At 40.8% G+C, this 13,210-nt stretch overlaps 1 protein-coding gene across 3 annotated transcripts in view; it reads right to left on the reverse strand.

Annotated features, from left to right (window-relative positions):
- Positions 1 to 2,457: 2,457 nt before the first annotated feature.
- MAMDC2 (MAM domain containing 2) overlaps positions 2,458 to 13,210 on the reverse strand; it is a 74,679-nt gene continuing 63,926 nt past the window's right edge. For 2 of the 3 annotated variants that reach the window (XM_033164247.1, XM_033164248.1), the window contains 5 exons: positions 10,451 to 10,544; positions 7,752 to 7,904; positions 5,874 to 6,133; positions 3,754 to 3,838; positions 2,458 to 3,241 (listed from right to left, as the gene is read on the reverse strand). In XM_033164247.1, the coding sequence (XP_033020138.1) occupies positions 3,177 to 3,241; positions 3,754 to 3,838; positions 5,874 to 6,133; positions 7,752 to 7,904; positions 10,451 to 10,544 (657 nt within the window). In that variant the 3' untranslated portion in view covers positions 2,458 to 3,176. Of the gene's footprint in view, positions 3,242 to 3,753; positions 3,839 to 5,873; positions 6,134 to 7,751; positions 7,905 to 10,450; positions 10,545 to 13,210 lie in introns of those variants that run through there. The other variant, XM_033164249.1, reaches the window with a different exon arrangement.

The following is a 13,210-nucleotide window of genomic DNA, read 5'->3' on the forward strand; positions in this document are numbered from 1 at the left end:
TGTGGATTTGCCAAACGTGCCTTCCTCTTAGCATGTCCTGGGTTTGAGTGTCTTCAAAGCCCATGACACCTTTGGTAAAGGCTGTTCTCCAATTGGAGTGCTCACAGGCCAGTGTTTCCCAATTGTTGGTGTTTATACTACATTTTTTTTAGATTTGCCTTGAGAAGTCTTTAAACCTCTTTTGTTGACCACCAGCATTACGCTTTCCATTTTTAAGTTCGGAATAGAATAGTTGCATTGGAAGATATTAATCTGGCATCTGCACAACATGGCCAGTCCAACAAAGTTGATGTTGAAGAATCATTGCTTCAACACTGGTGAACTTTGCTTCTTCCATTACAGTGATATTAGTTCGCCTGTCTTCCCAAGTGATGTGTAAATTTTTTTGGACACACCGTTGATGGAATGCTTTGGTTTGCCACTTGTGTTGCCTTGCCCCGTGTCTTTCTGTTCAGAGTTAGGACGCCAGCTGGGGTAGGCCTCTTGAAACAGCTCAAGGCCACAGGTTTCTGACATGATGCATACCCCCCACCCCCCATTCTTACCCAAAGTGTGTGTCTGTGTGTGTCTTACATATACCAGTAACCAGCAGCATCCAACAATTTTGTATGAATCTCTCTCCAGTTTGAGTCTCTTTACCATTTTTACCACAACCTTTTAATACCAGGTTACTGTACTTCAGAGTTTTCCAAACTCTGTCAGGACACCTTACTGTGTCGGCTGCAGAGTGTAGGTCTGTCGTGCAAATGCTCCCCACGTTCCTTTTGGGGCTGGAAAAGGGTTAGTTTAACCTTTGGTTTGCTAGTAAAACTGAATTACTGTGTTGCAAAATGATGCATGTCTAAAAAGTATGTCACCAAAATGAAAAGTTAGGAAAGTTCTGCCGTACTTATTTAGTTAGTGTGTGCACCAGCATCTCCTAACTATGTATATTGCGTAAATAACTGTCTTGTTGACTTGAGGCAATGAAACACTTCACTTTGAACTGTGTGGGCAAGGAGATTTCTTCACCATCAACTCTGAAATGGCTGACAACAGAAAAGGGTGAAGATCCTGAAGCTTTGCTATGTTACTCTCCTGGTTACACTGTTTCCCATTAGAGCAGGGCCTTCAGTCATCCCAGGCCCCCACCCTAAAAGTATGCAAGCAGATCTTACTTCCATCTAGGTAAGTGGAATGGAAGTGATGAAGGTGTTTGAAAAGTTCTTTTAAATACAAGGTGTGGCATTCTTACTTGTAGAAATGTCAGGATTGCAAATGCATACATGCTGTGGCCGATGGGTGCATGATTGCTCATGGCGCCCAAGCCAGAAGTGTCTCTAAAATGTTACTAAAAGGGCAGAAGGCTTTATGTGGGCCCTGCTGATGCGTGTGGGGGTCCGGAATGTAACCCCCATGCAAAATGAGAATTGCCTGTCTGCTCCATCTGTAAAGGTGGCACCATATTGCATCCTACTCAGCTGTTACCTCCCCCCCCCCACTGCTCAAAGCCTCCCCCTAGATTCTACTGAGCCCATTCCACAGGAAGGGGGGAATAGAGCCAACATTCCTGCTCCCCTTTCAGATGTTGCTTAAGTTGAGGAAAAAATGGGAGTTTCCCCTCTAACCCAAGTTCCCACCATTTAGCGCCTCCTCCCACCCCATTTATTCATTCTTCTCAGAGCCTGCCAATCCCAAACCCAATCCCTGCAGTCTCGGAACATGGAGAGGCAGACTTATGTTCCTAGAACTCCCAACGGTTTACAGCAACGGTTTGAATTACACCTGCAAACCAACTGGAAGCCAGTGAAGTTCTTGAAACGTAAGTACAGTCGTACCTTGGTTTTGGAACAGCTTAGTTCTCAAATGTTTTGGCTCTCGAACGCTGCAACCCCGGAAGTGACTGTTTTGGTTTGTGAACTGTTTTGGGAAGCTGAACATCTAGTGAGGCTTCCGTGGCTTCTAATTGGCTGCAGGAGTTTCCTGCAGCCAATCAGAAGCCGCGCTTTGCTTTTTGAACGTTTTGGACGTCAAACGGACTCCAGGAACAGATTCTGTTCAACTTACATGGTACGATTGTATTCATTGCAACGAGCCCTAGTTAAGAAAGTAGCTGCCACACACTGAGCTAGCTATTTTCCAGATTATTATTTTTCAAAAGTAGCCTATTGTAATAGTGTGATCTGGAAGTTACCAGTGCATGGGTGAGGTTTGAAAAGATATTTTAGCCACTTCGAGTCACTTATGTGGAGTCAGAGAAATTACTTAAAATTGTATTTTATTACATTGTTCCAAATTACAGAAAAACGTGATGTAAATACATGTGCATGCACACACAAAACACACACCCATACATATCTATAAAATATAAAATATTCAGCAATCAAATATGCATCATCTATTTCAAACAGGAAGGCAGATTGTTTGTGGCTGAGTATGATAAAGACAATTCTGCACAGGTCTATAAAACTACTTTTAATTTTTAAAAACCTGCATTCCACTCTGCTGTAATGTATGAAGGTCACTGTTTATGTATTGTAATCAACACTTTAACGGAACCTTTACAGCAGTTCACCTGTCAGTTGCTGGAATGACAAATGGATTCATTACAATAATTGTTTGGCAAGGAATAGCCCCCCCCCATAAAAAACCAACCCAAATTGTTTTTATGTGATACTTAATATTTTTATAAATGGGTTCCCTGAAGAGATTGGTTTTCCTGAACAACAATTGAAAACTATTTCATTTGACCTACAGAATATTACTAGCTTTTAATAATATTTTCTCCATTCTATCTAAATTCTAAAATTAAATCCATAATTTGCCAAAGACAAGACATTCACTGAATGCAGTTTTAGTTAACACAATGACAAATTACATATTTTGTCCTTTTTGCTTTCTGTAATTATGTGCCCAAAAATGTTTACCAAAAACACATTTGTCTATTACTTCACACTCTGCAAAATGAATAGCCCTTTAGAATCACTGGTGTCACATGCAAAATAAAGTACAATAAAAAACAAAGTGAGGGAAACCCTGAGTCAGTAACTTCATTGGCAAGGCTGAATTCTTGCCATACCTTCACGTTGCTAACAAAATAGTTCAGTATTTATCACTCTACAACTGAGAGCAGGGAAGGGGCTGTGCAGTTCCTATTGTAGAGAAGCAATGTGATACTCAATCTGCTTCTGCAGAGCTCAATATTCAATTTCATTAAAATCGGCAGAATAACCAGAAGATTGTAGTACGGTTTCTCCTGTTTCTAGAGGTGGAGGAAAAGAATATTTGAAGTAACATATTATTCTATAGGTAATCATTTTAACATGGGCTACTATTGAAAAACAAACACAGTGCAAACTTATACCTGTCTATCAGCTTTAATGGAGCTTACTCCCAGGTAGGAGGGTATAGTATTCCAGCCATAATAATGAAATTCATTCAAATAATGGCCTAGTGGAATTTCAAGCAGTTGGTATCATTTGATAAAAGAATCAGGGCGTGATTTGACTTCGAGGTTCACTCGTGCAACAGGACTTTTCCTTTCTCTCCTCCGTGCCATGCCCCCCCAAATCCACTTTGAAGGGTTGGGGAAACACCCAACCAAAAAGTTTAGGGTATGTTTACATCTACATGGATTCAACACACAAGTGCCACTAGGAGCTGCCTCACTGTGTTGCTTTATTTGTAGTTCATATAGTCATAAAACACCAGGAAATGTAAAAGAAAGAAAGAAAGAAATGAAGTGAAAAAGAACTTAAAGAAAATATAATTTACCTTTACAAGGTCCTCTCTGAAATAAAATATCATCAATGGCAATGTCACTTCTTACTGATATTCCACGAACTGCTTCAAATATAATCTGTATTTTTTAAAAAAATACAATTTTAAAAATAGTTTTGAAGGTAAAGTTTCCAATAATTTGAAAAGTATATATAGAAGAAATTCTTAATAGTCACCTGAAATATTTTTTTAGCCATCATGTCATGGACCTAATTAATGCAAAGAAGTTCATGCAAATGGACTTTCCCATCCACTCCAACCCTCTGTACCCACTAAAAAGTCTCTCTGGAGGGTTTGTGATGTGGGAGGGGGAACTACCCTACTGAATTTTGGGGAACTTCCCACCCCACAGCCCTACTTAAGCATCCACCTCCCATTCCATGTTATTCAGGAGGGTTCTCTGACCCTCCAGTGAATACTGGATGTGCTAGAAGGAAGACAAAAAGTCCCCTTGCACTGGTTTCCTTCCTGCCACATTAGCTAGGATCCAGGCCAATGTGTTTTAATGAAATCTTTATTTCTTCCTTAAGTTGGAAATCCTTAATTGCATCCAGAACATTAAATATATTCTCTTAGGACTGCCTGGCAGATAGATACTTTAACTTAAAGATAAATTCCAATTATTATTCCCAGTATTGTAGCTTCTAAGGTACAGTTAAGGCTGTAATCCTACACCCACTTACCTGGGAGTAAGTCCCACTGAATTCAGTGGGACTTACAGTGAGGGGGGAAAGTATTTAATCCCCTGCTAAATTTGCCCATTTGCCCGCTGACGAAGAAATGACCAGTCCATAATTTTAATGGTAGGTTTATTGTAGCTCAGTGCTTGGCAAAAGTCTTGTAGCCCAGTCCAGCCTTGTGCAGGTCTACAATCTTGTCCCTGACATCCTTGGACAGCTCTTTGGTCTTGGTCATGGTGGCTGGATTGATTGCTTCTGTCGACAGGTGTCTTCTTTACAGGTACTGTAACAAGCTGGAATTACAGGTAAGACCTCTCCCTTACACCAGGTGCTCCTAATCTCAGCTCGTTACATACAGTGAAGATACCAGGTAGCCTGACATCTGGCTGGTTGATAGGGGATCAAATACTTATTTCCACTCATTATAATGCACATCAATCTCTGACTTTTGTCTACTGGGTTTTTTGGGGGGGTTTCTGTTGTTATGCTGTCTCTCACAGCTACAATAAACCTACCATTAAAATTATGGACTGGTCATTTCTTCGTCAAAGCACAAACAGGCAAATTTAGCAGGGGATCAAAAACTTTCCCCCCTCACTGTACCTCTGAACTGGTATGCCTAGGACTGCACCATTAGATCAACATACAGGGCATGTTTACAGAAGCAAGTTCCACTGTGCTTATTTGAAATTTCTCCAAGTTTGCATTGGATTGTATCCCTTCTGCTTCTTCAGCCATCATACAGTATGTGGCTCCAGCCAGGTCTGTATTATAGCAGTATCCCAGGTCTATGAGTAAGTACCATGGAACTCAGTGAAGCTTACTGCTGAGCATACAGGTACAAGGATGGCATTGTTGCCAAGAAAGCCCACCTATATTATATGATCAGCTGGTTCAGTTATTCACTGTTAACTTGAGACACCATGTTTCCTTGCTTGGGCCACTCAAAGGTTACTTGTACTTGCAGACAAGGCCAATCGGGAGAACTGAACTGGAAAAAAAAATATTTTTGTTCCACTGAGCTATTTTCACTGTGTTGGTTTAAATGGCTAGATGTGTACACAGGGTTTTCCCACATTACTTTTAAAAGTGACTATGTGGGAACACACCTGGGCCAGTTTGAGACTACAACCCAATATTACTCAGGCTATTGCTACCTAAATCCATTAAGAGAAAAACTTACCTTGGCTATGGAGCCAAAGCACATAATGCTGTACTGGATTTACCTGCATTGCAAAGAGGTAACAATCCTCCTTATCATGAATCCTAGGGTGAAAGTCAAGAATCCCCAATTCTACCAGTGGTTATTTTCCATTCATTTGAGTTGCTTCAGACTCTGTTGCAAGACTGCAGCATGTGTGTTAGCAACTAAAAGTGAGTTATAACATGTCATAAATATCCCCCATGGGATCCATTGCTGCAATGTTAACTTACCTGATGAGATTTATCACATGTATATTCTATTTGGCCTCTTAACCATGTGATGCTTTGTTCACCATGCCTTCTCCAGAGAAGGATCTCATCCTTATCACCATGCTTTTTCATATAAACATTTAATAGCCCTGTTCCAGAGCCATACATGTGATAAAAAAATGTAAGACACTGATGTCCAACAGTCCGTCGTAATACCCTTGAAACAAGCTGTGTCTTCTGTCCATAGATCATGTTGGATGCCTCTATGTACATGTAATGTCCTTTTTTAAAAGAAAAAGATAAGCACCTCCATAAATGCTGTCATGAGTACCCTACCCTTGGGGCTTGTTCTGCATAAGGAATTAATTTGTTCACAGTTCAGTTAGATGAAAAGACTCTACTGGAGCTGCCTAGTGCACCAAGGCGTTGCTTCCTCACAGTGTCACAATTTCACAATCATCGGTGGCAGCAGTTTTTTATGTTCAAACTACAACCTGCATCTAACAACCAACAAGTTCATATATTCCTGCCTCTATTGCTACAATTCCACCTTTCTTTGCTACTCGATTTGTCAAAAAAGATTCTCTCCCCTGCTTCTTGGACCACCCCAATCCTGAAAGAAATTAAGAATTGATAGCAATCTCAGGAGACAGAAAGAGACCAAGAATAGCAAGAACAGCTGCTGGGTGCTATGGATGTTGCTGTGCAGAATGCATTAGTTAACAATGTGCTGAGGATTCTTTGAACTCAGAGAATATTATTGGGAAGTGTTTTTTAAGTAATCTATCATATTTTCAACCTAAGTTGAAATTTATTTTTGGCAACAACACAAAATCCATTGAAGATGGTATAAAACCAACTGGGGTACACAGATCGTTAAACAACACATTATTTGGTTTCTAAGCCAGTCTTCTGTGACACAAGCTGAGAAAATTGAAAATTTAGAAATCCAAGATCACAGCTAATTAAAACACAAATTTGTGCATTATTTTAAAAATCAGAACTATGAACTGTAGAAATAGCATCTGATGTTGCCTCAGTACTACTTATTACTAATTCTAGTTGTTTTTATACCCATGTTTTAAATATTTCTACTGAAGATACACAGTAGAGGCAAAATTGTGGAATTCTGTGAATTGTTTCCCTATAGCTCTCTTGAAGTTTTGATAGAATCTAAACTGGTGGTATGTTGTGGGTGCACAAAAAATAGACATCGCAACAGGTTAAGATTGCACTTAAAGGGAAAATATTTTCACGGCTCTATTATCAACCCATTTCTTAGCTTTTCAAAATTTGGCCACCTCAGAGCTCTCACCAGGCAGACTCTTTGCAAAATGTCAAGGTACTGAAATAAATAATCCAGATTTTATAATGACATGAGTATTCAAGTGTTGTTCTTTTCCTGCCCAGGCTTATTGGAAGTGACTGAAAAAGAAAGGAGACTGCGATAATCTGTTACGGGTCACTTTAATGCACAAAGCAACCTACATTGTAAGATCAGCTTTTTTGTTGTTTGTTAATAGGAAAAGAGTAAACCTGTTTAAAGGAGTTTATCTGGGTTCTTAACTGTGTAAGTCCTCTTTACAGAATAAGCAACTATGGTTTATTGACTTGTTATAGACTTATTATAGAGAAACTATCCACTCTAAACACTCTGGAGAGTCCTGCCTTACCTAAAATGTATTGGATAAGAAAACTTTCTGTCTTATTCTCTGATCTTCAATATTTTAGTCAATGCCCTCTAGCTAAAAATTTACAGTTACAGGTAGGTAGCTGTGTTGGTTTGCCATAGTCAAAAAAAAAAAAATCCTTCCAGTAGCACCTTAGACCAACTAAGTTTGTTCTTGGTATGAGCTTCCGTGTGCATGCACACTTCTTTAAATTTACAGTTCAACTCACCTACCCCAGAAGTGTGGTCTCCTTTGGGTCCAGTATAAGATGTCGGTGTCTGACCTCTCCTCTTATGCCAACCACTCCGGTTTCTATTTTGCTGAATGAACCCACATTCATTTCGCTCAAAAGTACATTCTCCAGCAAAAGCAGGCAATATATCTGTAACAAAGAATTTACAGAGTTACAGTTCAAAGTCATCAGTTCAACTCACACATATGGCATTGTGATTGGAAGTCATCACCAACTTTACCTGTTAGGTAAAATTTGCAGTATCCATTAATCTGTTTGAATTTGTCAGTTTTAAAAAGCAACACTGGTTACATATTCCAAGGTTTTCTACTTTCTGAAATTCTGAAAGCAAACTGGCTTTGGATCCCTTTACATAAAACCGCATTAAACCATAGAACACACCTGCTTTTCACTCTAAAATAAACTTTATGGACAGGTCCTGGAGACTTAAGAATATGACCTTAATTATACATTAGCATAGGATTTCCCCCCCACTCACAATTTGGGCCTCTAATGCCAGTGTGGACATTTAGGAAGTGTTTTCCCAGAAAGTAAGCATTACTGACATGGGATAACTCAAATTGCATTTTGCATAATGCAGAAAGCACAGTTCATTTTGGCCTTACTCAAGTTCCTGCTTTCAGTGCAGACGGGGGGGAAATCCTGTGGGCTCATCTCGTGACAAGTGTGATATAATGGGAATTTAATGTGCTAAAGGAAAGCATCCATATTCTTTGCCGCTTCCCTTTGAATACATCCTTTAACTCATCTGCAACATCATCCCGCTCTATGGATGTGGTACCCAGCAGTTATAAGGAAGGATTGTGGGACAATGGAGGCAAGCATGCACAGGCCTGTTTCCAGTGTTCCCAGCAACCACTGACATCATTTTCCTGAATGAACTGCTAGCATTAGTATGAGCTGGCTACTATTTCTCCAGTGCCCTGGATTCTCCAGAAGATTTCAAGTGTTTTTTATTATATATTTGAGAGCTGGGGAATCTTTGGCACTCCAGATCTTGCTGGACTACAACGTCCTGCATTGCGGACCACTGGCCATGCTGGCTGGGGGCGGAGGAGGGTTCTGCCAACAGTGTCTTAGCCACAGGTTATCTGTTCTACACTACTAATTTTAGGTGACTAATAGGAGAGCACCCAGGACGGAGCAGCCTGCAATTTCAGGTGTGTTTGGGTGTCCTTGTGAGTTTAGGCTGGGAATGTGCTTGGCATGGTGAGATTTCTATGCATGTGCTGCTCATGGATTGGGACCTGTTGGAATTTTAGAATGTCTATGTGCAGCTACACACTTGAAGGCAATTTAGAGTTGGCTATATGCCAAGAAGAAGTAGTCTGCCTGGTGATATGAGCCTCAGCAACAGCCTTGTGATTGATTGAGAGTCCCATAAGAGGCAAGTGTAACCATGTGCTTTGAGGTCTGCTATACTACTACTGTAAGTCTGTTATGCTTGTGGTCAGAGTAGGCTGTAGAGAGATATATATATATATATATAGTTTATGCTTTGTTATTTTCATGTAGATCCAAGTCTGTATAGAGTAATATGTGAAGGCTGCTGTATATAAATAAAGCTGTACATAGTTATCCAGTTACTAGTGGCAGTGAGTTCCTGCATCTTACTGTGCTATCGACATCTTGCAACCAAATGCAACCGAAAGCTTCCTGGAAGAACTGTGCACACTCTGCTGTGTCCAACTAGTCTTAGTCACAATAATCCACATATGAGTAAAGCCTCTGAATCCTTATATCATTTCCATATTACTGAGTAAAGGCAGGATTAGATGCGTAGTTATTTGACTTAATTTGTATTTTTACAACTAACCGAGCTATGATAATGTACTGTGGTGAGAAACAGATTTCAATGAGGATTTTTTTTAAAAAAAACTACTGTAAACATGCTAAAACGCAAGTGGCTTTACAGTAAGATCAGCAATAAAATACATATTTGAAAACACTGTGGAGAAGGTAAGTGTCAGGGAACCGTCAGTTCCCAGTGGGGCGGTGCAGGGGCTGTGGAAACACAGAGAGCCCCAGTGGGGAAAGCAGGACGTCCTTTAGCAGGGAGGAGAGACAGGAAGCTAGTCGGGCGAGGAGGGGGCTTGAGTATGCTGCAGAGCCCCAGCGCTCACCTAGCCAGGCAGGCAGAGAGGAAAGCACGGCGCTTCCGTTGCCCCAGTTGCGTAGACGGGTGAAACGCAAAGAGGGGAGGAAGAGGTTTGGGGTGCCAAAGTTCTTTTGTTGGGGGCGCTCCCCAAAAGTGCCACTTCCGGAATCTGGGTCTGACTAAGCAGATCATGGGTTTTGGAGCCCTGCACTGTACATATTTGCACTATTAAACTTGTAGATAGAAGGAACAGAGTCCTGCCTCGTTACTCACGAGAAACCACCACCCAAAGCTCACAGTAAGGTATAGAATAACTACAATACGCAGCATAATTTGGAAATTTGGGGAAACCAGGGAGGGAGGGGTGGATGGGAGGTCAAGTTAAATGTAAATTAGAAAATAATGTAACTTTTTGAAATATATAAATAAAATCTTTTTTAAAAAAGGATAACGTACTGTGGTATGTTGTGAGATATTCTGAAAGAAAAATATGGAATTTATTAGGGAATTCTGTAAGAGACATAATAAGAGATAATTCTTAGAAACGCTGTGGACCCCATATGCATATTTAACTTACCAGCTGCTTGGCAGCTTCCTAAACTCACTGACACATCATCTAGTGCCACTAGTCCACAATCCCAAAAGCTTCTACACCAGCTCACAAACACCACCTGAAATTTATAGAAAAGATGTTAGTTTTTAAATGCTTTTGTTTTATCAGTCCTTGTAGTCTCCTTTTTCTAGGAAGAGAGCTTTCTTGCATTTCTTTTTTAGTGTTCTCTATTGAAGGCATTAGAATGTAGTCTGAAAAGAGATGTTCCTATGTAGTCTCATCTCGGCACAAGCCTATGTTAAGTAACATATTATTCTGAATATATGATAAATCCTGACTAGCTCTAGTACAAAATATTCTTTACTATTTACATTTTTAGGCAGTACTTCATCCCAAAGGATCAAACAGCAATAAAATATATAGTATCACAACTAGTGATGTGAGGTGAGTATATTCTCCGGGGAATATTATTGAGAATGAGAATATTCTCTGCTAGAAAATTCTCCAGAGAATATTCTCCACAAACTAAATTCTAATGTAAAAGGTAAAGGTAAAAGCACCCCTGACCATTAGGTCCAGTCATTGACGACTCTGGGGTTGCGGCGCTCATCTCGCTTTATTGGCCAAGGGAGCCGGCGTACAGCTTCCAGGTTATGTGGCCAGCATGACTAAGCCACTTCTGGCGAACCAGAGCAGCGCACGGAGACGCCATTTACCTTCCCACCAGAGTGGTACCTATTTATCTACTTGCACTTTGACGTGCTTTCAAACTGATAGCTGGGCAGGAGCAGGGACCGAGCAACTGCTGACCTTCTGACCGGCAAGCCCTAGGTTCTGTGGTTTAACCCACAGCACCACCCGCACCCCAAATTCTAATGTAAGAACCAGTTTTACAACCCAACTTGAAAAAATCTAGTAAATAAGTCAAGCTGTGCTATTGCTAGTGTAAGTACCGTAATTTCAACTACAGTATATGTATTAACAGGTCGGCAAGGCTTAGCTTGCCTGGGTCAGTTCACCCCAGCGGAGATCTCTCTGTGGGCCAGATCACGTGACTGCATGTGATTTCTGGTGTCTGGCGCTGCAAAAGCGAGTCCCTGCGCCATACTGTGTCGGTTTGGCACAGCACACGGGGACTTGCCAAGCGGGCGGCTTGGTTCAGGGGCAGCTCATGGTTTGGTAAAATGACCTCCGTGGGCCACTTGTGGCCCAAGGGCCTTAGGTTGCCAACCCATGTAAGTATTTTTTCTATTTTGGTGTGACCTTATTCTTAGCAATTCTGTACCCTTGGCCATACAGTGATGTATACGCAACATAATTAGAATTCAAAGTTGATGGTAAATATATGGTTTGTGGCATGCTTAGTGATTAATGTGAGTCATTCACATTGAATTTTCAATTTCGTTTGGTGCAAAAAATCAAATAATGTGAATTGACTGCATTGCCCCATTGAATAAAAGTATCTGTACAGTTTTTGGCTGCCATCTGAACAAGTTTACCCATGAATAAACATTTTTAACTAATTATATAATTTTCAATGCATTAAAATGAATATTCTGTTTTAAATGAAAATTCTCTAATATTCTCATTAATCAAGAATATTCTTGATAATATTCTCCAAAATATTACCATATTTTTCAGTGTAGATGTTTTTTCCTTAAAAATTATAGGCAAAAATAGCAGGTCCTCTTATACATGGATAGCTTGGGGGGGGGTCAGGAGATTGGTGTCAGCAGCCAGCAGGAGATTGGCAGCTGCGATTGGGCATGTGATTGGTTGCTGCAGCAAGGTCTGCTGACAATTGGCTGCAACTGTGGCAATTGGACATTGATTTACAGCAGCGGTGAGATGTGTGTGCAATCTGCTGTGGTTGCATCTAGTGGGCAGGTGGGTTTTTGGTGGCGAGCATGCATATGATTAGTGGCCATGGCAATGCGTGTGATTTGCAGTGGTGGGCAGGCTGTAGAGCGATTGGCAGTGCTGACCCCCCCCCCAAAAAAAGCTCAATAACTTTGGACAGTTCCTCCCCCCCAAAAAAAATTATGGTCCCAAAAAATAGGGGTCGTCTTATACGTGGGGGCATGTATACGTGGGGGCATGTATTCTTGAGAATTTAACATCACTAATCACAACATATAAATATTAAAGCCAATAATATAAGATTGCAAAGCTTATGGGCAGACAGGTGAAGCAATTATTGGGTCTCTGGGATGGAAAACAGTAAGATGGGACACTATACAATTTAACTTGATTAATACCTTGGTGTGAGGGGAGCTACCTGATCAGTTTTACCCCTATACTTAAAAGATGAAAAAACTGAAGGAGAAAGGGGGAGTTTCTCCACTCCTATAAATAAAAAGTCTTCTATCTGTGTACACCCCTGCTGTATTCAATATTTTTCTGAACAGCATCTGAAGAATCTCTGCAATTACTCTGCAGGCTTCATCTATAACAGATGGAAACTGAAATCCCTGTGCACCTTGTAAAAACTTTGAATCTGGGTGGGGGCTGTTCAAATTGTTATGTATTGAAGTTCTCACCCTGGGACTTCTGGTTGGGCGCCATACATACAATCGGTTGGGGGAATTTGTGAGGTTTGGAGCTTTCAGGGTTAAATAAGCTCAACTGTACGCCCCTCCCACAGGGAAGATGTGTACACAACATCTGGGGTATCTGCTGTATACAGAATGTCTATGTGATTGTGACGCACTGGTTTTTTTCAGGTCCCTGGTTTCGCTTTTGACCGGGCCGACATGGAGGGTATCCTGATCAAAGTTTGCATGA

The sequence above is a fragment of the Lacerta agilis genome, chromosome 11 (assembly GCF_009819535.1).
Source record: "Lacerta agilis isolate rLacAgi1 chromosome 11, rLacAgi1.pri, whole genome shotgun sequence".
Taxonomy (NCBI): Eukaryota; Metazoa; Chordata; class Lepidosauria; order Squamata; family Lacertidae; genus Lacerta; species Lacerta agilis.